Source organism: Onychostoma macrolepis, chromosome 25 (assembly GCF_012432095.1).
Source record: "Onychostoma macrolepis isolate SWU-2019 chromosome 25, ASM1243209v1, whole genome shotgun sequence".
Classification (NCBI taxonomy): domain Eukaryota; kingdom Metazoa; phylum Chordata; class Actinopteri; order Cypriniformes; family Cyprinidae; genus Onychostoma; species Onychostoma macrolepis.
Genome location: NC_081179.1, coordinates 17,429,131 through 17,454,727, shown reverse-complemented (window position 1 = coordinate 17,454,727; position 25,597 = coordinate 17,429,131). Strand labels below are relative to the sequence as shown.

Sequence of the window (25,597 nt, the reverse complement as noted above, 5' to 3'; positions counted from 1 at the left end):
ATATAAAGTCACTTTTTTTTATTTATATATTTATTTATTTTTGTGGTGGATGTACGTTTCCATGCAATTGTGATCCTACACTTCATAGTCATTTATTGATGCTAATTACATTGTGCACAATCACAAATGTAAAAACATTATTCTTAGGGCTGTCAATTTAATGAATTATTATACTAAAACATTATATTTAAAAAATGTTCCATTATTCCCATTTTCATTTAAATCATTAAATTTGATTTTGACATGCCATGAATTTTGTAATGACTCTTTTAATGCTTTTATATGCCACAATAATGTAATGTCTTTGAATGAATGTAAATGATCTTCATTTATTAGTGAATTTGAATTTTAATGCTTGTGATTTAATTGTGATTAATTAATTTGCATATCATGTAAATCAATTAAATGGGTTTTGCTCTTTGTTGTCAGAACCATTGCAGAGTCGAAGAAGAAACATGAAGAGAAGCAACTCAAAGCCCAGCAGCTCCGAGACAAACTGAGAGAGGAGAAGACCCACAAGCTGCAGAAACTGTTAGAAAGGGTATGTTTTTCCCTTTAGCACCTGTAGACACAGCTCATTCGCCTCGGCCTCAAGGGAAAATCCTATTCGCATACATGTTGAAAGAATCACTTAACAGCCATTTTAGTCGTTCGGGGTGATTCACTCCTGGTGAGACTCATACATCTGATGCTGGTAACTCTGTAGAAATTGTTTGTTTTTATTCTGCTCCATTCTTGTCGAAGGAGTGAGATCTAAGACAATATTGAGTATTTATATATCCGCACTTGAAGTGGACTACTAACAAGTGTTATTCACACCCTTGACAAGGCTGACTTCTGCAGACTGTTTTGTCAGGATTTGATCTTTTTGTGTCTTTTTCTTTTTTTTTTTCAGGAAAAGGAGGTGAGGAAGTGGAAAGAGGAGCTGTTGGATCAGAGGAGGAAGATGATGGAGGAGAAGCTGCTTCATGCTGAATTCAAGCGAGAGCTTCAACTCCAGGCCATTGTGAAGAAAGCACAGGAAGAGGAGGCAAAGGTCAGGCGTTCTAAACTTACGAGGCTAAAACTGATTAAGTGTGTTACTGTACTGATATCAGTATTTCTATTGCGCAAACTTAAAATATTTTCTTCAAAAAAATGTTGAAAGGTAGTTCATTTTTTTTTTGTATGTTTATGATTTGTTTAGGTGAATGAGATTGCGTTCATCAACACTCTAGAAGCCCAGAACAAGAGACACGACGTTCTGGCTAAACTAAATGAATACGAACAACGGCTTAATGAGCTGCAGGAGGAACGCCAGCGAAGACAGGAAGAAAAGCAAGCTAGGGATGAAGCCGTTCAGGTATACTTGGTTCTTTTTATTTATTTGTTTAATGCGTTAAATGTGTGACTATGTGATTAATCAATTTTTCAGGAGCGTAAGCGGGCCTTGGAGGCGGAGCGGCAGGCGCGGGTGGAGGAGCTTCTGATGAAGAGACGGGAACAAGAGGCCAGAATTGAGCAACAGCGGCAGGAGAAGGAGAGGGCGAGAGAAGACGCAGCGCGGGAGAGAGCCAGGTCAGCATCGTGTCCTGCCAAACAGACCAGAATCCTGATTCAGCTAAACACAAGGACAGAAAGGACCAGCGCAAAGAACTCAAGGGGATTTAGGCTTTGAGAAACGGCCTGGTTTAAGGAATGTTTTGTGTAACCCTTAACCAAAGTGTATATACTACCGTTCAAAAGTTTGGAGTCAGTAAGAAGTTTTTACGCTCGCATGAGGTGGTTTTTCAGGCAATTTGAAAAAGGAATATTTCGCAAAATTGCAATGGAAACTTTTTTTCTGCATTTACAGGTCACACGGCGTATGTAAAAAGTCATGATCATGCTTAAATGTACTATAACCTCCAAGAAACACTTCATACGTGGCTTCATACGCACATTTCTGAAGAGGCTCTCCGTGCTGCTTCTGTAAAGATACACGCATACGCCGCCTTTGAATAAATATAGCCAAAATCCCACCAATATCCATTGACATGACTTATCGCGAGAGGCAAAAGGTTACATTTTAGTCGCATAACATTGGTTAATGAAAATGCCGTCATTTTGCAATACTTTTTTATCGACATTTATAAAATATCGCCAAAGTTTTGTGCAAATGAAAACGTGTCTACTGTTTAAATAAAAAAGAAATAAATTAAGCAGCACAACTATTTTCCACATTGACGATAATTAGAAATGTTTCTTGAGCAGGAAATCAGCATATTAGAATAATTTCTGAAAGATCATGTGACACTGAAGACTGGAAGCTGAAAATTCAGCGTTGACATGAAAAAAAAAACCATTTTAAAATATATTAGCATAGAAAACTGTTATTTTATTTGTAGTAATATTTCACAATATTCCTATATTTACTGTATTTTTGATCAAATAAATGCAGCCTTGGTGAGCATAAGAAACAAAAACATTTAGAAATATTACTGACCCCAAAGTTTTGAATGGTACTGTATGTTGTTTCTTGCATTAGAACCAATTTATAAACTTAGCAAGGAAAGTTGAACTAAACAAGACGTAAATAACCTTAAAACGTTAAATTCTTGGGCTGTTTTATAATAATCTAGTCACATAAACCTTTTATAGATTGAATACTGTGAGATCTGTATGGGTTAGATGTGTTGTCTTTTTGAATGTCCTATCTGAATGTTTCTTTTTTTTCTTTGTTGTACACACTGTAGGGACCGTGAGGAGCGTTTGGCTGCTCTCAGTGCGGCTCAACAAGAAGCCATGGAGGAACTACAGAAGAAAATCCAGATGAAGGTAAACTATCATACAAGTAATCTTCTGACATCTTATCCCCTTTTGAAAAAATCCTGTACCTTTGGACAAAACTGCTGTTATGTAACTTTTTTTTTTTTTTTTTTTTACTGATGAAAACAAGACGATAACTAAAGTTTTATTGACACAAGCTATGATGAACATCTATTGGCCTTTTCTTCAATGAATACAAATTGTATTTCATGTTGTATTACTTGTTCAATGCTTACTTCATGCATTACAATTTTACTAAATCTGTTAGATTTTAGTCTACAAAATCTACTGTAGAGGTACGTGACTAAAAGTAAAACGAGACTAAATTTTCAGCATGATGAGAGCAGCCGTCGACACATGGAGCAGATCGAGCAGAGGAAAGAAAAGGCCGCTGAGCTGAGCAGCGGAAGACACGCCAACACGGACTACGCCCCCAAACTCACCCCTTATGAACGGAAGAAGCAGTGCTCACTCTGTAACGTTGTGGTAGGTACTGCATTATGGGATTCTCTCTTATCTCTTTGATTTGGTTTTAATACGCTCAAGGCCGTAGACACGGGGGGAAAACTAGGAATTCTGTCCCAGTCCAAGATCAGGAACATTTTTTGAGCAACTCTAAACATGAGTGCAGAGATTCCTGCAAGGATGGACAGTCCGTCTTTTGTTGCTTTGCCAGGCAGAGTACATAAAATCACAGACCACAAGGTGATTCAGAGGATTTTCATAGAGAATGCATGTAAATGAGAATTTAACTGCATTAATTAAACATGAACTCTGGGCGGAGATTAATAGCTGGGCGTGATTATGCTTTTCAAGTGACAGGCAACAAATCTTTGAGTGGCCGCATTTATCTCTGACGCGCCCTGCTTTTACTGCAACTGGGGCCAGACACCTTGGAGCTTCAAACTGACATCAGATTAAGCGCTGGGGAGAATGAAATCTTGTTAAAAATGTCAGATGACCTTGGCCAGGCTCTGACACCAGAGATCATCTTTAGGTCAGCGGGAAGCACTCTAGTTAATGACATTATACACAGACTGTCCTGTGTGGGCTCGACTCCAGGACTCAAAGGAGACAAACAACACAAGCGTCCAGATGCTGTCGTCCTCACCTGATATAGGAAAAAAACTTTTCTGTTTAATTCTAGTACAGATTTTTCACTTGGGTCACCTTTCAGGTTCAGTCCTCTTGGAGTAATGTGAGGTTAAAGGGTTAGTTCAACCAAAAATGAAAATCGTCATTATTTTTTCAGCGTTATGGTGTTTCAAACATGTATTACTTGCGTTCTTCTGTGGAACACAAAAAATATTGAAAAATTCAAGTTGCATAGATTTTCACATTTCCTTTTATGTCCTTTTTGACACTTTGGGCTCCATTGACTTTCATAGTATAGACAAAACTAACTGAAACATTCCTCAGAATATATCATTTTTTCCCAGAGAAGAAAGTCATGTAGGTTTTTAAATGATATGGAAGTAAGTAAATGATTAATTGGTGTATTATTCCTTCATCAGTCTTGATCAAGGGCACAGAAGTGTAGTGCATAACCTTTTCTGGGGTTTGAACCAACAACCCTTTATTATAAAAAAAAATAATAATAAAAAAAAATCACCCGTAAATGAAAATCTTCATTTATTTATATATTTGAATTATTTTAATTTTCCCTTAAGCTTTTCCAAACCGGTGTGACTGACTTTCTTCCATGGAATACAAAAAAAACCCCACTTATTTATTTTAGGTGTCTTTCTGGTTATTGGAAATGTTCCCCAAAAACGAAAATTGTCATAATTTACTCACACAACATGTCATTCCATCATGGCTTTTGGACAATGTGAAGGTGAATAAATTATTTTTGGAAGCACTGAGTCAGTGCACAATAGTGATCACCTTTTCTGGGGATTGAACCCACAGCCTTTTATGATAAGAAACGTTCACCCATAAATGATCATTTTTATTTATTTCTATCTTTCTATTATTTTTATTTTCCCTCAAGTTGTTACAAACCTGTGTGACTGATTTTCTTCTATGGAATACCAAAATAATAAAAGATTATAAAAAAATTGTTACCCGTCTGGTCATATAGATTAATTTCACTGTGAAATTTTTATTTTATTTTTATTTTTTTTGATTATGGTCATGATTGTGGATAGTTCATGCATCACCATTTCTGAGATTCTAACCCACAACCTTTCGGTTATTGGAAAACTTCACCCAAGAATTGAACTTGAATTTACTCACCCAGCCATTTCAATCCTGAATAAAGTTGTGTCTTATACGCAACACAAAAAAAGATTAAAATCCTTCTAGGCAGGTTATATAGATTAATTTCACACTACCTTTGTCATTTTTGGAGTTAAAAGATTAAATTTTCTATTTTATTTTATTTTTGGTCATGGGCACAATTGTCTATAGTTCATGCATCACTTTTTTTGAGGTTTGAACTCACAACCTTTCTGGTTATCGAAAAAGTTAAAATCTGTCAATTTACTCACCATCATGTAATTTCATTATGATTTTTGAACTGTATGAAGGGGAGTCAATGATTTTTGGAAGCACCATTCCTTTAACTGTCTTAAGTCAGTGCACCTTCTCTGGGTTTTGAACCCCACAACCTTGTCGCTTATTTGAAAAGTTAACCCAAGAATTGAACTCAAATTTCCTCAACCTCATGTCATTCCAATCCTAAATAACGTTTCACAATAGTGATCATACCTGTGTGACTTTCATGTGTGGAACATAAAAGGAGATGTTTTTATGGTGGTGAGAGTTCAAGATCAGCCCTTATGGGGTTTGAACCATCAATCTTTTGCTTACCAGCCCTGATCTTTTAAGCTATACCAGCCCAGTTTCTCATGATGAACAGAACCATTACATGAATAATAGAGACATTCAATAGAGAAGGAGTCTTATATGCTTTCACATGACCTCTTGAGTTTTAGGACAGGTGAGCCGCCCTACAAACTCAAGAGGTGATATTTGAGCTGGTGAAAAACAGTGCTTGAGGCGCCGACACATTCAAAACGCAGTTGTTAAAGCTCTTTGGTCATTTTACTTATCAGAAAACACTGGTGAATAACTGATTTTCTGGCTCTTATGAGAGGTGTCTGGCAGCTCTGCAGATGTCCGTCAGGATCAAGGGATCATATTTAGTTTTAAAGGGTTGGAACATATGTCTTGATACCTGAGAGCAGTCAGGCCGTGAATGATGCCGAAACGCATTGTGCGGTCGATTGGTATTTTTCAGGCCCATGGCTTTATTGTTGGCGAATCGCCTCACATGATTCCCGACCTCTGTGTTTGTGTTGCAGATCACCTCTGAGGTCCACCTGTTCAGTCACATTAAGGGGAAGAGGCACCAGCAGGCAGTGCGGGACAGCAGCAGCATTCAAGGGCGGGAGCTGTCCGACGAGGAGGTGGTGAGTCACCCCCACTAAAAAACACAGAAGAAACAAGGGTCTTCCCCAGGAGTCCATTGTGAAAATGGAGAGGGTTTTGATAGAAATGCAAATTAAATGTATAAATTGCATGTACTTTTAAATATGAAAGTGACTTAATGTCCTAATGTGCTTAATGAAAATAAAGAAAAGTTAAATATATTTAGATATTTAATAATTCAAAAAATCTAAAACAAAATAAATTAATATACAAATTATTTAATACTTTTAATATTTAACAATTTATATTTTATACATTTTCTATTTATCTATTGCAAATTTTATTAAAAATAATTCACTTAAAAATTGATATAATTTAATTTGCCACAGGCAAATCCAATTCTTAATTATTGTCATTGTATACATTTTGTTTGTTTGTTTGCTTTTGTATATATTTTATTAACAATAGTTCTGGATTGAATGTGCTACTTTTTTTTAAAGTATTTTTAAAATAAGTTATTATAAATGCATAATTTATAATTTTATAAATGTTATAATAATTGATCGGTTTTATAATAATTGTATAAATACAATTATTATAAAAATTGTTTAATTATATTGTAGATGAGCTTATTTTTCATTTTTATTTTTTCCAAAATGTTTTTTTCAATTATTATAAATAAATAAATAATTAATAAAATTAATGAATAAATCAATTATTTCAATAATACATACAAAGCAAAAAATTATTCATTATATTTATTGAAAGGTTAAAACATTACTTGACAATTGAAGTGCTTAATGTAAATAGCACACACGTCTGTTTGCTTTTATTGTATATATTTTATTAACGAATTCTGAATTGAATTTGTATTTTTTTTATTTATAAAGTTTTTTTTTTTTATAAATTATGAATTATACATACAATTGTTATAAAACTGTTTGATTTTATTGTAGATTAGCTTATTTTTAGTTATTTTTTTCCCAGAATGTCAGGTGTTTTTTTTTTTTTTTTTTAATTACAAAAAAGCAAACAGAATATAGCATTTCACTCTGATTTTATATACAAATATGAATTATTACACTTATTATTTCTTGAAAGCTTAAAACATTACTTGAATATTTGGAGGTTCTTCATGTAAATAATTTCACTCTTGCCATGTTTCTCACACAAACAGTACACACACACTCCATTCAAGTTCATTTTTATGGCATACATTTCATTTTATGATTTTGCGCATCATTTTTCATATCCATGAAGGTTGAGGGGATCAACACCAACTTTCCCATATTTTCCCCAGTTTGTGGGACCGTAAAAGGCTACAACGAATCAACACTAATAGTGTTTGTGTATATGGCGTGGGGTGAGATCACCCTGCCTTGTCTCTGGGCTTGACAGAGTGCCTTTCCTCTGAACGCCGCTCGTTAAATGCGGGATCTCTCACCGCAATATGAGATTGGCTTTCACACTGGGCTTCTTTGTACGGCTGACAACTGTTGGTGCTATATGTCGCACCTTTGGCCCCTGGACCTCCTTCATTCGAACCTTTTTTCAGAGAGTAATATTTAAACCCCCACTGCTACCTCTAAATCATTAGCCTTGGCTGCGGCCACCTATTTCTCTGCCTGACAGTGTGATAAACACACAGCCGAGCCACCGCGCCACGGCTCGCAACCGCACGACACACGTCAGGTGCAGCCGACTTAATGAGGCCTGTCTAGATTGTGGAGCTTGATATATTTAATTGAATTAACTGTTCACGTGGAACTAGTTTTTAAACAACTCCCATTCGGTTTACATTAAAAAGGAAACCACAGTTTACCTGTGATTTATACGACGCAATCTATAGCAGTCAGCGAAATTAGCAAAATTGGAAACTGTAAATTTGTTCATTACCGTGTCCTTGGCTCTTATTGGAAAAGAACATGTTGCTTATATTCCTTCATCTATAGATGTTTATAAGTAATGTATGTCTAAATGTGCAATTGTGGTAATTTGTTCACATTTTAAGGAAACCTGGCCACGGGACTTGTTTGGATAGTCTTGCCATGGACGCCCCAGTGCTTCTTATTTATGTCTTTGCTCATTTTGGTGCGCAGTATTTCATTCACGCAACCGCCAACTATTTTCCAGTCGGCACTTCCATAATTCTTGCCGTTATGAAAGATTTTTAATTAAAACTAAGATGGTTGGCTGAACCGTGCAGAGGTCACAACATAGTTTTTCAGCAGAAGCGGGTCCAGAGCCTCCGTCTGTCCTCGTATTTAGTCATATTTCGCTATTTAAAAGACTCTTGAGTTAAATTGAAAATACAGCGATTATCAACAGCAATGGATCAGTGCGGCTGCGGGACACTTGGATTGCCTCTTGGACTCTATATTATCCTTTATTGGTTGTCATCTGTTCTGGTTTAATGTGAAATATCGCGGCTCTAGGCCCCTTGTGTTTGACACGTAAGAGTTTTATTTATCCTCAACCTTTGACGCCAGATCAAGAAACACAGCTGAACATTCAGTTATTCCAGCTAAAATATCACACAGCTTGTTGAAGTCATGGCCTAGTGGTTGGCACACAAGTGCTCATATGGGGCAAGCGGATTTAAGGCCAGACTTGTATTGTGTATCTCTATTGTCTCTCTATTTTTTATTTTTGAAGAGAATAGGTCCACATAGAATTTGGAAATGCAGAATTTAAATTCAAAGTTTCAACATAGAAGGCTCTAAAGTTCTTTGGCTTATTAAATCAATCTTATTATTATTATTACCATATTTCATTACATTTTTCCCTCAAAATCAGCATAAAGATTACATAAAAACAGTCACAGATTCCATATGAATCTTTGAACCAAATTGCTAAAATAACACTGTTATTTAACAAAAACTACTGAAGTTTGGGGTCAGGAAGATATATTTTTAAAGAAGTGGCTTAAAGTAATTTAAAGATTATTAAGTAAATATAATAGAATACTATAGTATTATTTAATATATGTATGTATGTGTGTATATATAATAAATATTTTAGATTTTTATAATAAATAGAATAAAATATCACACACACATACATACATACATACATACACGCCGCATATATATATATATATATATATATATATATATATATATATATATATGTATGTATATGTGTGTGTGTATATGTATGTGTGTGTGCGTGTATATGTATGTGTAATATTTTTATTCTATTTATACAAATCTAAAATTTATATTATACAATTATCATTTAATTTTTATATATTTTTAACATTTCTTTTGTTCTTCTAGAATATAAAATAAAAAGTATATACACATTAAACATTAAAATATGTATATCTCAAGATTTAATATTCATAATTCATATATTTTTATACTTTTTATTTGAATTATATTATTAAAATAAAAAGGCATATACACATTAAACAATGAAATAAATGTATATCTTAGATATGTAACCTACTTAATATATGTAAAAAAAAAAAATCATATTATATATTTATACTAATTATTTGGGTAACACTTTATTATAGGGACCAATTCTCCACTATTAACTGTTATTGAAATAAAAGGTTAATAACATAATATTTATTTTAACGTTTATGTGTATATCTCAGTACTTGTATTAGTCATTTATTTATATATATATTTTTTTTTTTATATATATAGGGCAGTCGCGATAACCGCAATACCGCAATATTGACGAGCATAACCGCAGAGGAATGCAACAACCGCAGCAACCGCGATATTTCAGCGTTTTCTTTTTCGTAAGGTTACGCCCTTCTTGCATGCACTTCGTGCATGTGTACTGAATATTAGTAATGATAACAATGTGTATCATGCTGATTTGCACAGAGGCTCAATAAATTTGCACTTAACAAGCCTAAACAGACAGCGAATGAGAGAGAGATCGACTGATCGCGTGCGATTACCTGCGTCTGTCCTTCAGGCCGAGTCATGTATATTTGTGAAAACAGGTAAATCTGTCTTAGCATCGACGCTCTGCTGGTCAGCTGAGCCTTTAAAAGTGGCGCTCAAAGTTAAAATGATTTAAACGGCGTGTTTCATTACAAATCTCTGAATGAATCAGGGCTTTTGAACGTGTAGTTGAATGAAGACTCACTCAAAGACAGTCCCTTGACGCCACCTTGTCTAGAACACGCAGGTGAAATATCAACAGAAAAAGTATCTTGTCAGTCAGATTCGAGGATCAGAACTAACTTTTTAGAACTTAACGGTTTTATTGGTTTCTGAATATGACCTCCTTACATCGTAACACATATACACACAGATATTTTATATATATATATATATATATATATATGTATGTGTGTGTATAGATGTATGCGGTAATACCGCATACCGTGCTATTGAGCCACTCAAAATTACCACAAGGGAAATTCCTTAACCGCAACAGCCCTATATATATATATATATATTAGTGCTGTAAAAATTAGCGCCTTAACGCAGGCGAATACATTTTTTTTCCGTTTAATACGTTACAATTATGTAACTCCGTTAACGCAGGGGCGGAGCCTAGGGTTGGCCACCCCACTCATAACTGCTACTTCTGTCTCTTTTTTTCATTTTTGCATTTATTCAGTCACAGATCGCATTTACGAGCACATCAAACAGGAGACGTTTCAGACGTGCGCTTCAACTTCACTTGAAGGAAACTAGCGGCAGGAAACTGTACTGTGCTCGCAGCGTGTGCTCTTCAATACAAGCACAAAGGTGCCAGCGTGTGCATAGCCTGTATCATTTCATATCAAATCACAAAAGAAACTGATCACGACATTGCATGCTCGTAGTCACAAAGTTACCAAAAAGGCGATTAAAGCTGCCATAAAACTGGGCATGCATGTAATATGTTATGAGTTACATTAAGAACATGTCTCTGAAATGGTTTTCAAAACTGTCCTGGAGCATCCTAGCACTGTCTCCCTCATCTAACACACTCGATTCAACTCATCAGCTGAAATGAGTCATAAAAGGTAAAAATAGAGTTGAGAGAAAATACAATGCGTGTCAGATCCGCGTCATGTTCAGCAGGGGCAGCTCTTAAAGTAATAGCAGCCAAAACAACCTTATAACCAGCTGCTGTGATTCTGTTCATCAAGAACAAAAGAAAAAAGAGGAAATCAATAACTTTTATATAGCTGTAAGTATTTACCTGTATTTAGTTCAGAATTTAGTGTTTGATAACTTTATTCAATTTCTGTATATTTCTGCTCAGGGGCACAGGTAGATAAATATGTCATTTATTATAATGGGTTTATGTGAAGATTGTTTAAGTTATTTTTAAAGTCTAATAAATGTAAACTTGATAGCTCTTAATTATAATGTAATGTTTAATGGCTATAGTCAATGGTTAAATATTAGGGGGAAACATTTTTATAGAGAAATCAGTATTAATTGGTATCAGTGATACCGGCCTTCAGTCATAAAAATAAAGATGCCATTAAACAAATATTAAAAATAAATTTGAAGATTAAATGTGAAATTATTGCAATGTAGAAGTATATTTAAAAACTTTAAGTGGGATTAATTGCGATTTAGTTCATTTTTTTTGTAATCGATTGACAGCATATGTATATGTATGTATTATATAACCTATTGTGTTCTATTATCATCTATTTTCCTAGAATATTATTCAAATAAAAAGTATGTACACACACAGATTAAGCATATACGCACTTTTCTATTGTTAAATATATAATGTGTATATACTTTTTATTATAATATTCTAGACAGATATAAACAATCTGATCTGAAATTGTAATATAAATAACTTTAACTTTGTAACATAACATAACATAAATAACTTAAAATAATAAAACTATAAATATTAAATTTATTAAATATTTCATATTTTTATTATTGTTGTTATATATTTGTTTAACACAAAGTATGACTTTATTAACACAGGTTTTTTTAAAAAAAAATTTTTTTTTTTTTTTTTAACAACAAAGACATCGTCAAATGACGCATCCAAGGTTAGAATGTAATCCTGCAAGGGATGCACAAGTCAAGGTGTTTTTTTTTTTTGTGTGTGTGGGTTGCTGGTTAGTTACCTTATACCTCTTGTCTTTACATTGTACCTGAATGACAAACAGCTGTCCGTTTCACATTGGGGAAAGCCATCTTTTGCCGGCTCTTTTGTGTCACACAAAAGAGTGGAGGATGGGGACGTGTATCAGTGTGACAGTGAGAGCTTCATCGCGGCCCCTGAGCAGTGGCGGAGGTGTGATGTTTTGAGTGGTCTCTCATTACGCCCCACAGAAAGCACTGTGGGTTTTTGGGTGTTCAAGCCCACAGGCTGGTCTCTCACTTTTTATATCCCACTCGCACGCCTCCTATTATCACCGTGTGCAAGTGGACACCTGTCCATCACCTGTCCGTCCATGAATTTGATAGGTCGTCATATGCCATATTGTCCTCTTTCTATTGCATCAATTTTTTATGCTCTTCTGAGGAAAGTATCACTATTAAATATTGCTTATACTAGTGCTAATGTCCATAAAAGCAATCCGACTATTTCCATCTGGCAAAACATTCTCACAGACTTGAGTCATTTAGATATGAAATGTAGAAATTATTTTTCATATTTAGAATATGTACTAAACAGGTTCTTAAAAAGTCTTAATTTGCCATTCCACATATTAAGGATATAAAAGCTTTTAAATCAGATAATATAGTCTTAAATTCATAAAGTCATGGCATTAAATGTTGCATGCACTGCAAAAAAAACTTTCTCTGTATTTTTGTCTTGATTTTTTTTTTATTTTATACAAATATCTAAACATCCTTAAATCAAGATACATTTATTTGAGATGCAAAATGAAGAAATGAAGTCTAGTTAAACAAAATTAAATGAGTTTAAATATCTGTCAGGGGAGTATGAAAATGTGTTTCCCTTTTGAATTGTTTTTTTTTTTTTTAAGCCCGTTAGCTTTTATTTGTTCATTTTAAAGAATAAATGCTTTCATTTTGATCAATTCTGCAGGAAACAAGATGACTTATGACAATTTATTGTCAAGTAAATGTATCTTGATTTTAAGAGTCTTTGGACATTTGAACTGAAAAACAAGACAAAATATTGAGGAAGAAAATGTGCAACCAGACGATACTGTAAATGTTATTTCCATATTTTAGTGTTTGTGAGCAGAGCTGTTCAAGCCTTAAGCATTTTTTGTAAAATAAATTAAAAGTTAATAAAGAGATCTGTTGGAGGTTGCAACCATATTGACATACTGTTACCTTCAATTTTTTTCCCCCAAATTTTTATTTCTTGGTCTTAAGAAGTCTTAAAATCACTTTCATAAAACCCTGTTTAAAAAAAAATAAAAAAAGTGTAGATTAATATTTAGTTCAGGTATGTTTTTATTTGTTGGCGTAGATGCAGAGCAGTGGTGTTATGGTATGATTTTTTCTAAAATGTAATTCTATTTGAGTCTGAAACTGTCGAAGCGATTGACTTGCCATAACTGTTTTTCATTCCTCAATTCACTCGCACATTACGAGCTTAGCTCCAGCCCTGATCTCCTCACAGATCTGTATTTGTGGTCCTCTCCTCTCCTCCAAACCCCTCTTTATAATCTCAAGATGGTGCACGTCTTTGAGGTGTTACAGAAACAATCCCATTAAGTGAACGGCAGGCGAACTAGATCGCCTTTCAGAGAGATTACTCAACAGATGCCTCTCTGGTCACAGGGAGGCAATGGTTATGACTGCAGGGCTCGACTCCTCTTCCCGAGGGACTCTGGGTGGAAGCCCCGTCCAGCACACACACAATAACTCGTCCACTTGAAACACTATATGATGCAAATGTACAGATTTCAAACGGAGGTCCATGAGGCAATTTGTCACATTTGTCTCAGAGTAATTCATTAAGGACAGGTGTCAAGCATTCGAGGCTGTGGTCGTTAAAACTTTATTGTTCAACCTTAAAGGTATACTCCACCCCAAAATGAAAATTTTGTCATTAATCACTTACCCCATGTCGTTCCAAACCCATAAAAGCTTCCTTCGTCTTCGGAATACAATTTGATATTTTGGATGAAAACCGGGAGGTTTGTGACTGTCCCATTGACTGCCAAGTAAATTACACTGTCAAGGTCCAGAAAAGTATAATAAACATTGCCAAAATAGTCCATCTGCCATCAGTGGTTTAATCTGAATTTTATGAAGCGACAAGAATACTTTTTGTATGCAAAGAAAATAAAAATAACGACATTTATTCAACAATTCGTCTCTTCTCTGTCTCTCTGTGTCTGTGGCAAAGTGCATACGCTATTCTCTGTCATCAGTAACGCATGATACGCTGTTTCCGTTCAAATCAAAGCGTAAATAAACCTACAATACGTATCCATGCGTTACTGATGACAGAGAATAGCGTATGCACTTTGCATCCATCGGATGCTTTCCAAAATGGCGCTACGCTGACACAGAGAGCAGATGATTTGTTGAATAAATGTCGTTATTTTTATTTTCTTTGCGTACAAAAAGTATTCTCGTCGCTTCATAAAATTCAGATTGAACCACTGATGGCAGATGGGCTATTTTGGCGATGTTTTTTTATACTTTTCTGTGCCTTGACAGTCATAATGGGAGTCAATGGGACAGTCACAAACCTCCCGGTTTTCATCCAAAATATCTTAAGTTGTGTTCTGAAGACGAACGAAGCTTTTACGGGTTTGAAACGACATGGGGGTAAGTGATTAATGACAAAATTTTCATTTTGGAGTGGAGTATCCCTTTAATGGACCTGTGAAGAGCTGTTAGAAGAAACTGAGAACAACATATCTGAATAAACATCGACTCTCTCCAAACAAATCCCTAAATATTGAGTACATAACTCATCCCTCACCCTTGGCTCGGAGCATAAATAATACTGATCTAACATAGATAATAAAACAGGTGAAACGTTCCATAGCCTTTTATCTTAAAGGGATAGTTCACCCAAAAATGAAAATTCTGAGGCATTATTCACCCTCATGTCGTTCCAAACCCGTAAGACCTTGGTTCATCTTCAGAATACAAATTATTAACCTTTCTGACCCTCCATAGACAGCAACACAACTACCACTTTCAAGGCCCAGAAAGGTAGTAAGGACATTGTTAAAATTGTCCATGTGGCATCAGGGGTTCAAGTGTAATTTTACGAAGCTACAAGAATACTTTTTGTGTGCAAAGAAAACAAAAATAACGATTTTGACAGAATGGCTTTCTGGGATCATTTACTCTCAAATCATCATTTACTCATTCTCACTATTAACAAACCATTAACTACGACTTTTGCCTCAAACTGTTAATTTGCTGTTTATTAATAGTAAGGGAGTTTTTTAAATCTAGGTATTGGTAGGATTAGGGATGTGGAATATGTTCATGCAGCTTCATAAGTACTAGTAAACAGCCGATATGTTAATAAGCAACTAGTTAATAGTGGGAACTGGTCCCTATACTAAAGTGTTTCCATTATTGCTTTAGTCTGACTAAAATCAAACCTTTAAATTGCCAGTAAATGCTCTTTGTGACTAGATTTACTATGGAAAGCTCTGAAAAGATTGTTCTACCATCATCAGGGCAGTACACCCAAGAAACCATTGATTCTGACAAATGGTCTTCATTTGTAAATATAACTTGAAATGAGGACAAATGTGACCCTGGACCATAAAACCAGTCATATGGGTCGATTTTTTTTATTTTATTATTATTATTTTTAAATTGACATTTATACATCATCTGAATAAATAAGCCTTCCATTGATGTATGGTTTGTTAGGATAGGATAATATTTGGCTGAGAATCTGGAATCTGAGGGTGCAAAAAAATCCAAATATTGAGAAAATTGCCTTTAAAGTGGAAGTTCTTAGCAATGCATATTACTAATCCAAAATTAAGTTTTGATATGTTTATAGTAGGAAATTTACAAAATATCTTCATGGAACATGATCTTTACTTGATATCCTAATGATTTTTGGGATAAAAGAAAAATCGATAATTTTGACCCATACAATGTATTTTTGGCTATTGCTACAAATATACCCCAGCGACTTAAGACTGGTTTTGTGCTCCAGGGTCACAAATAGCTGCCTCATCTAGTTACTGAAGTCATACTAAACCTCCAGAATCAACCTAGTAGGTTTTTGGCCCCCTTCCTCCGTTAGCATACAGCCTCTGAGGTATCGACTCAGAGTGGGAACTCTTATCTATCTCACCCGCTGCTCCCATCCTCCGAGGTGCCGGATGACAGGATAATTGGATAATTGCTTTCTGGCACATGCATCACGTCGTCCGAAATTGAGTTACATCCGTCTTTCTTCCCATGGAAATATCGGCATCATCAGAAAGAGACGGAAAGCTATACCTCTCTCCCCCCTCAGCACTTCCGCCGCTTTAATGCCACCAGCAAGCCGAGGAGATGCCTTCATAATTGCGGAGCACAATGCCTGGGCCGGGAGGACTCTACATGCCACACAAAGAGCTTAACACCTGGTCTTTCAATGAAGGCGCTCCACTTTACATCCTAGTGTGGGAGTTGAAGCCCAGCCTTTGGACATGTGCTTGGTGGAATTGGCGGTTTGATGTTCGATCTCCTCTCTTGTCGCTCTGTTCTGACACACCCATGTGTCATCATTCTATTGTCCTGTAGGGACTTTTCTGGATGCGCATGGCTTTGAACTGAGAGGTCTCTCTGTGGAGCTGTAAAGAATCTAATGTGCATTTTTTGCAAAATATGGGCTGGTTAAAGGAAGGTTTCACTCTGGTATCACCTACAACTTTCTAATTAAGCCATCTCATCCTAACTGCCTTAGTTTAATACTTGTCTTTTATACTAATGCCTTTCTCGTGATTTGAATTTCTGAATGCCTTTCTCACACTCGTTTGCTTCAGTTCAAACTCATTAAAAATGATTTCCTGTAATTGAAATAAAGCTGAAATAAAATATAAATTAGATGAAAAACTTGAAAATGCTGCTTTGGAAACTAACTGAAATAAATAGAATAAAATTACTAACTAAGCTTAAATAAAAAATAAAAATTAAGCTATATAAATATGACTAATATTTTAAAAAAACCTACTAAATGTACTAAATCAAGCTAATGTTAAAATGAAAAAAGAGAATATGAAAGTGAATGCTAAATTCAAAATATTAATATGCTATATAAATAATACTAAAATAACACAAATTCAGAAGCTTTGCTATGGAATATTGGCTTCTATAAATAACATGTTGCATTATTGCATTACTCAGAAATGTTGAATTGTTTATTTTAGTGTATGTATTAAGATCTATGTCTATAAAACATGTTTTTGGTTTGCCTGGGTTTTAATGTTATGATATGATTTTTGTTAATTTTTATTTTCAGGACAAACTTTTAAGGACTTTGAAAGGTCATAAGTACATTTAAAGAATGTTTTATGGAATTGCATGTACATTGAATTTTATCAAATGCTTATTTTTATTATTATATTGTATTTATTATATTTATATTGTTGAATATTTAATCTGTATATGCCTTGTAATAGCCAGTGAAGCTGATATGGCAATAAATTGAAACACAACAACAATCGTCATCAGTTTATTTGAAAAAGTAACAGAAGTATTATGATGTAAACAAAAATTACATGTAACATCTTACTTATTACATCAAACAAGTAAACTTTGTAACACCTGTTCTTCGTTACATATTGCCCCCAACAATGTTTGAAAAACACCTTTCACACCAGTCAAACAAATCTGCTCTAATATGAAAGCAATATTTACATAATTACATTTTCTTTTGTTCTTTTTCGATAGGAACACCTGTCTCAAAAAAAGTACATCGTAGACATTGTGACTGACAGCAGCGTGCCCTCTGACAGTGCGAAAGAGGGAGAAGAGAGGCAGAAAGCTCGGAAAAAGGCCAAGAAACTACGGGCACGCATGAACTCAAGGTGATGCGATCAGTCTCCTCTCTTTCTTCTGTCTCTGTCTCTCTCGCTTCTTCTGTGTGGCTAAAGGGTGGCGTTGCTGCTTGAGAGCTTTATGAGTGACAAGGAGATGGAGAGCAGAGGCGATGTGCATCCCGGCTGTCCACACAGCAACACTGATGAGCTTAATTTATGGCCACTCTCTGTGATTGGGGAGGAAAAAGTGAGAATCGATCTGTTAGCCCCCCCCACTTTCACCTGTTAAGAGCTTTTCTCCTAATTGGTTGCCACCACGCTGCCAAAACTGAAGGCTTCTCTAGTGTACAATAGTATGTTAAAGTATGTGTAAAGCATGCCTGTTTTTCTCTCTTCCAACTATTGATTTTTAAATGAAGTATCAAAGAAAATCAATAGTAATCAACAAATAGGAGCGAACGTGTCTCAGTGTCAGATCCTAGACCTGGGCACTATCAATTTTGCCTCCTGTCACAACTGTTAGCGTGTGTGTGTGTGTGTGTGTGTGTGTGTTTTGGTGTATGAGAGGTAATGTGGTATGGTTGTTTGTCAGTAATGCTAAAAATGGAATTAACGGCTCCAGAGATGGTTTTGTTCAGTGTACAATCCTAAAGACCCTATATAATACTTTATACATCCATGCAAGTTTACATTCAACTGCTAATATTCAGTCCGATTGTGTATTGTAGTGACTTCTGATACATAACGCTTGGGTGTTGATTAGATTTATATATATATATATATATATATACATACAGTATAAATATATACATACAGTATAAATATCTATAAGTTTGTATAGAATTTCTGTGTTCATAAGTTGCAATGATATTTGACACTGCTACTACAAGATATTTTAATCATATGTAAATGTATGCTTTCAAACATAAATCAATCATTGTGTATATATATTGCTAGTTGTGGTTAAGTTTCTACGTTCTTTAATTGCAATGTCATTAAGTTGTAGATTTTTCATTCATAACTTGAAGTTACAGTACAACTTACAGAGTAATTATTAACTTATGACAACATTTTTATACAAATTATTATATTTTTATGTAATTTTGTTTATGATGGTTGAAATTTCAACGTAAGTTGATGAAATTATGTTCATCAGTTATAATGATCCATCCATTCTCCAAACCGCTTGTCCTATGCAGAATCGCAGAAGTTATATTGTTATTTAGTTTTGGTACGTTATGAAATTTCTGCACTTGTAAGTTTCTCAGCCCTCCCAGTTTGTAATATTTGCTGCTTGGTACATTACCATATTTTTAAGTTGTGGTAATTTCAGCATTGACTACATTGACAAAAATAAACATTTTGTTACAATTTATGAATGCCGAAATTTCATTAACCCTCAGTATTATATAATTTCTATTGAACATGTAATGATGTTTCTACTTCCTGAAATTTGTAATAACATTTCGGCTCTAAGTTATATCGAAATTTCGACAAAGTGTGATACTATTATCAAGATTTGATTTTTGTAAGTTGTAATGGTTGCTACATCCCTATTGGTGGCCTTACAGTAATTGTAATTTGCAGGCTTCCTCTCTCGCACTCTCTCTATGTGATGTCTACTAACAGTCTCTAAACTTGCAGTGGAGAGGAGACCGGCAGTCTGCCCTGCTTCTGAGCTCATTAATACAGAGGTAGCTCAGAGGGCAGAAAACCGCTCTGAGCTTTGGCTGGGAGAGTGACAACATGAGCCTCCTCTGTTCTCTGTCACTCCTGTGCTGAGCCCTGCAACACTCGCATGGTGAGGGAAAGAGGCTGAGGAGGAAAGAATGAAAGGGAGAGAACAGGCGCTACACGATCATAAATCACGGCCGCCCACAGCCCTGGGTTGCTGAGGTTGGCGGCTCCACCACGGGGTGGAAATGAGCCGTTTTATAGGAGCACAGTGTGGCGTTTGTAAAACGCTAGAGAGCTTTTCTCAGCCCTCCCAGGTTGACCTGTCCCCCAGTGTCATTGTTAAGCCTGCTCAGTCCCCGTCACAGCCGTGGCATGGAAAAAGGCTGTTTAATTTCCTTAGCTGGACCCTGATTTATTCTTCAAATATATGGCTTGTTCTTCGTGTGCAAACATGTGTGGTTTTAATTACCATGAAAGTAGCATGTCTGCCCGTGTCAGCATTGGATGTGGTCTTTAAACTTTCAGAGTCTCTCGCTCTTAACTCTTTCCCTCTCTCTCTCTGATGGCCCTTTCTCTCTCGTGTATAATGTTTGGCTGGTTGCATTGCTTGTCTTTTCCCCAGGCTTGAGAACAGTGCGCTCTGTGTGTTGGTCTACCTCAGAGGGGGCGGCACACAAAAGACCCCCTGTTCTGCACTCCCAGAGACCATCGCACATTTACTCACAAATACAGAAAAAAGTTCTCTAGAGGAGAGTCTGAGGAAGAGTGGGAGGGAATAGAGCTGTGAGGAAACACATGATGATCTTGCAATGAGGGCTTCAGTAAACCTGAACACAGGGTAGGCCAAAATTGTGGGGCCTTAGTCCTGTTTTTTTTGTTTACTTTTGCCTTTTCAACACATTTAAGTTGCCTAAAGGAGTACCATTGGCCCTGTCCCGGATGTACAGTCCTTAATCCTTGGGGTCTTCCTTTGGTAACGTAATGCTGGGAAGTTGCCTGCTGTGAATTCTGCACCAGTTCAGGCTCACCAAAAGGACACATCGAGGGAACATAGTGGGCACAAAGGGGGCACTCGTGAGCACCCTTTGCAAACTGACAAATGGGACAACCCATGGTACGGTCAGTGTGGCGACGACTACAAGTCTTCAAGTTCATATCAAGTTTGTCCTTTAGACCCTTTCCATCCTTTGAGTCCAAATGGTGGTGACACAACATTGCATAGACTGCTGCAATGTTGTCTGCTGTGAATTCTGCGCAGGTCAGGCTCAGAAAAAGGACACATTGAGCGATATGGCATCCACAAAGGGGGCACTCATGAGCACCCTTTTGCAAACTGACAAATTGGACCGCCCCATGGTGTGGTCAGTGTGGCGAAGACAGCAAGTCTTCAAGCTCATATTAAGTGTGGCCTTTGGACCTTTTCCGTCCTCCTCCGAGTCCAAATGTTGGTGACACAATGTCGCATAGACCGCTGTGTAGTTGTCTGCTGCAAACTGCAGACTCTGAGCATCAAGGGTGTATAGTTGCAAACAAAGGGCTTCAAGAAACCTTCTCAGTGGGGACACCCAATGCTCTTGTGCAGTGCACACTGCCACAAGTTTGCAAGGTTACCAAACGCAGCATCCTTGCTGCCCTCCTCTGGGTCGACGTGTTAGTGTCTCAGTTCAGGCTCAGAAAAAGGACACATTTGAGGGATCATGGCATCCACAAAGGACGCACTTGTGACCAGCCTTTTTGCAAACTGACGAATTGGATACCCCAAATGGTCAGTGTGGCAAAGACCACAAGTCTTCAAGTTCACATCAAGTGTGGCCTTTGTACCCTTTCATCCTCCTCAGAGTCCAAATGTTGGTGCCATTTAGTGACACTAGTTTTTTGCAGCATTAAGTGCGATATCTGCCAAAGGCAACATAAAGGACACCTAGTGGTCACAATAAAGATTTAAGTTTGTAGGCACCCTTGTGAATCATAAAACACATGGAACACCATACAATCTTGTGAATTTGGGGATACTTGCAAGTTAAGGTTATTAGACGACAAGTCCACATCAAGTGTTCCATTTGGAACAGGGCCAAAGTGTCTGAGAATGAGACCACTAGACTGCAGCTCCGATAGTTTCAACTTTAAGACACTTGGACCCTGCTTACCTCAGACCTTTATTTACCATCAGGTGCATGTAAATCTTTTTAATCTCAGGATGTATCCAATATTTATTCCACACATAACTCCTTATATGCGTTTGTTGAATTTATAGATGGATCCAGCCTCATTCCTCTCGGTGGATATGTTCCACAGGTCACATTTTTCCCTCCCTTTTCCTCGTCCTTTTATTCATCATCAGTCAAATTGTCTTCCATTTGATTGAGAGCCTCTCAAATCCAATATTAAATATTGCACCGCTGCCCAACCAAATGTTCTCTGTAATTGGGAGTGCCGAACGCCTGAGCCTCCCATAGCACATTTAAAACGGATACACTGTATTTGTTTTCTCTTTTTTTTTTCTTTTTTTTTTTTTATCCGTCGGAAGGCATTGACGGTTTTACAGTCGATTGGGGGAGGGGGCCGTCTGCGTCCAGCGTGGGTGGAGGTGAATAGTGGGGCACATCGTGATGAATTGATGATTAGCTCTGCATTGTAGCTTTGTAGCTGCCCCCCCCCACTTATAGCTGGTTACTAATATTTATGGTGCCCGGCCCGTTTAATGGGGCCTGCCGTGTTCGGAGATTGATAGTCCAGCGATTGCCCCTCTGTTTAACCCGTGCAGGCGTAAAGCTGTCAAAGAGGAATATTGTAATCTGGAGGATGAGGACGAGGCCAGGTGCGGTTCACAATCTTTCTCTGAGCGCACCACTGCTCAAATCTTGAGGCTTGGCGAGCATCGTTTCACTCCTACAAAACAGAGCACATTGGAATCACTGTTCAGTATTTGTAAAGCATGCTATGCTACTGTCACTCAAAAGAAGGCGGAGTTAAACATAACTGTGTTAATAGGCAAGTTATTGTTAAGTATCTTAATAGTCAAGGCTTACGGTTAAGGGATCATCGCATAGCCCTGTTGAATCTCCAAAGTCTCCTGTCCTTTGTGACACCATAAAATCATTGAAGTCACTATTCAAATGAGCACATATTTAGTGTGATTTATTGCTTCCTACAAATCAGTACTAGAAATGTATCCACCTCAACCCAACATCTACCAAAAAATTCAATTTCCACTCTTCATTCGTTCATTCATTCATCGTATTTATCAGTCATTCATTCATTTTATTTATCATTCATTCATTTAATCATTCATTCGGTTTATTATTTAATCATTTATTCAATTTAGTCGTTAATTTATTCTTTCATTCTGTTTAATCATTCAATCTATTTATTTATTATTCATTCATTCACTTATTCATTTTGCTTGCTTAGTCATTTATTCAATTTATTTAGTCATTGATTCATTCTGTTTCATTCATTCATTATTCACTTATTCTTTCATTCTGTTTGTCATTCATTCTATTATTCATTCATTCTGTTTTAGACATTCATTCTATTTTAGTTATTTATTTCATTTTATTATTTAGTTATTCACTTGTTCATTCATTCATTCGATTTAGTTATTCATTCTATTTAATATTATTTAGTTGTTCATTATTTTTAATGTTATTTAGTCACTTATTATATTCAATTAATTTAAAATTCAATTTACCAAATGACCTGCTGTGAACAACATTCTTGTTATTATGCAAAATTCATAGAATTCCCTGCCCTAGTGGAGAAATTAGAATTTTAATAATATACGGAGCTTCCTTAAGACTGAAAGTTTTTGAAATTATGTTGATTTGAAAATTGCATTTGTTTCTAATTTAGCAACGTATACCAATACCATTTGGGTCAAACCAAAATCACTTAGGAATTTCAACTCAAATCAAGATTAAACTATTAAGTCTTGTGACCACTCTGCTCTCTGACGTTGTCTTCCGGAAAGAGATGTCTGCGTTGATCAGCCCCTGAACATCCATCCATCAAGGTTTTTTTTTTTTTTTTTGTTTATCGATCATCCTTATCTGACGGAATGGGATGTGTGATTGTCAGGAATTTCGCTTGTTGGACCACACCAGCGTGCTGGAGCTGACTAACAGCACACATTATTTTGGTCTGTGACTCATGAAGGAATGTAGGAGGAGTAATTCACACCCATCAGCCAATCAATCTTATTTATTTTGATTTCTGAACTTAAATAGTGTGGTTATTGGAGAGTTTGGTATTCCCTGCTGTGAAACAGCATCCTCTGCTGTGATCCCTCTCTGAAGACTGAGCGTTTGTGACTCGTTCATGCTTGTTAGTTTGTGATTGCTTCTAGTGTGGCCCAAAGACTAAATAAACAGTTTGAGGCTCAGCTTGACCTCTTGACATTTCCTTTGTTCAGCACGTCGTCTTATCTCCTCATGTCTTCTGGCTGACAGCCATCGGACTCCTCTCTTTCTCTCTGTCTATCTTTTTCTCTATTTTTCCGTCTCTTTCTGACAGACTTGTTTGTCTTTCTTTTTCAGGGCTAAGGAGTATGAGACATGCATGGAAGCCAAGACCCAGACCCCCGACTCTCCTTACAAGGCAAAGTAAGCTCCCCGCTCCACTTTTAAGGATCATATACCCAAGCTGAGGACTTCTACTGAGTACTCATGTCTTAATGCTGTCTTTTTAAATCCAAGCTTCAGAAATTATGCCAGCACTTGGTTTTCCATAATCAAACCTTTTATAGTTTTGCCCATTAGCTGCAATGCAATGCAATGCAATACTGATATCTAAGTGGTGTTGTCACAGATCTCGTCTTAGTCTATAATTCTTTTGCTTTGTGTGGATCAGGTTTGCTCTCTTGCACAATGATAATAAAACATGAAATCACGTACACCTGTGTGGCGTTCCAGCAGTCCCTGAAAGGGCATAATATTTAATTTTATTTTGAAAAAAAATGCTGAAAATTTCTGAAAGGAGTATGGTTATAGATAAAACCAGAGTAAGATATTGCATATTAATTAGGTGAAACTTGCAGGTTCAGTGTTGTTATTATTAAAGTGCTCCTATTATGGATTTTTGAAAATGACCTTTCATGTAGTGTGTAACACAGCTCTAAGTGAATGAAAATATCCTGCAAAGTTTTAAATCTAAAAGTGCACCGTGTATAAAGTTATTGTCTCTCAAAAGAAAGAGTCGACTCTGAATCATTGAAAAGAGTCGTTTTTAAAAGGAATCTCAAGCCCTTTCATGTTGACATCAACATGAAACATTAGCATATTGCCCGCCCACTTGGTCTTTTCCAGTTGGTTTGAATGAAAATGCAAATTCATTCTTGGCCACTAGGTGCCACTTTTGGAGCAGTAGAGATAGCAGTTTCCCCGGTAACGCTGTACACAAAGCAGCACTGCACTCACAAATGCTGCTTTATCAGGCATTACAGGCATGATGAAATGAAAATGAGGCCAATTGGACCAATCATTGCAGATTAGCGTCACACAAAGGAGGGGTTTGGTAAAATGAATCATTGAGCGAATTGTTTGGGAGTCATTGAGCAAGTAAGGTAAAAAATAAATGCATATTATAAGACAATGAAAGTGTTTTTTGACCTTGCATGTATGTCAACCTGTTGTTGGGGACTCCCAAAAAAAAAAAAAAAAAAAAAAAAAAAAAAAAAAATATATATATATATATATATACACCCATTTTTAAATAAATTTAAATAAAACTATTACAAATATTTTTCATTAATTGAAAGAAATCTGAAATAAAAATGTTAAATTATTAGATGAAAGACTTACTAAAATTCCTTACTAAACTGGATAAAATTGCTAACACTGAAATAAAACAAATTTTAAAAAGCATGTAACAAAGTTACTAAAA

At 36.1% G+C, this 25,597-nt stretch overlaps 1 protein-coding gene across 5 annotated transcripts in view; it reads left to right on the top strand.

Annotated features, from left to right (window-relative positions):
* The window catches only part of scaper (S-phase cyclin A-associated protein in the ER), a 109,051-nt gene that overhangs the window by 25,394 nt on the left and 58,060 nt on the right, over positions 1-25,597 (top strand). For all 5 annotated transcript variants that reach the window (XM_058766562.1, XM_058766563.1, XM_058766560.1 and 2 more), the window contains 9 exons: positions 430-541; positions 896-1,036; positions 1,187-1,342; positions 1,415-1,557; positions 2,715-2,796; positions 3,121-3,273; positions 6,096-6,203; positions 17,952-18,088; positions 24,253-24,318. In XM_058766562.1, coding sequence (XP_058622545.1) covers positions 430-541; positions 896-1,036; positions 1,187-1,342; positions 1,415-1,557; positions 2,715-2,796; positions 3,121-3,273; positions 6,096-6,203; positions 17,952-18,088; positions 24,253-24,318 — 1,098 coding nt within the window. The remainder of the gene's footprint in view (positions 1-429; positions 542-895; positions 1,037-1,186; positions 1,343-1,414; positions 1,558-2,714; positions 2,797-3,120; positions 3,274-6,095; positions 6,204-17,951; positions 18,089-24,252; positions 24,319-25,597) is intronic.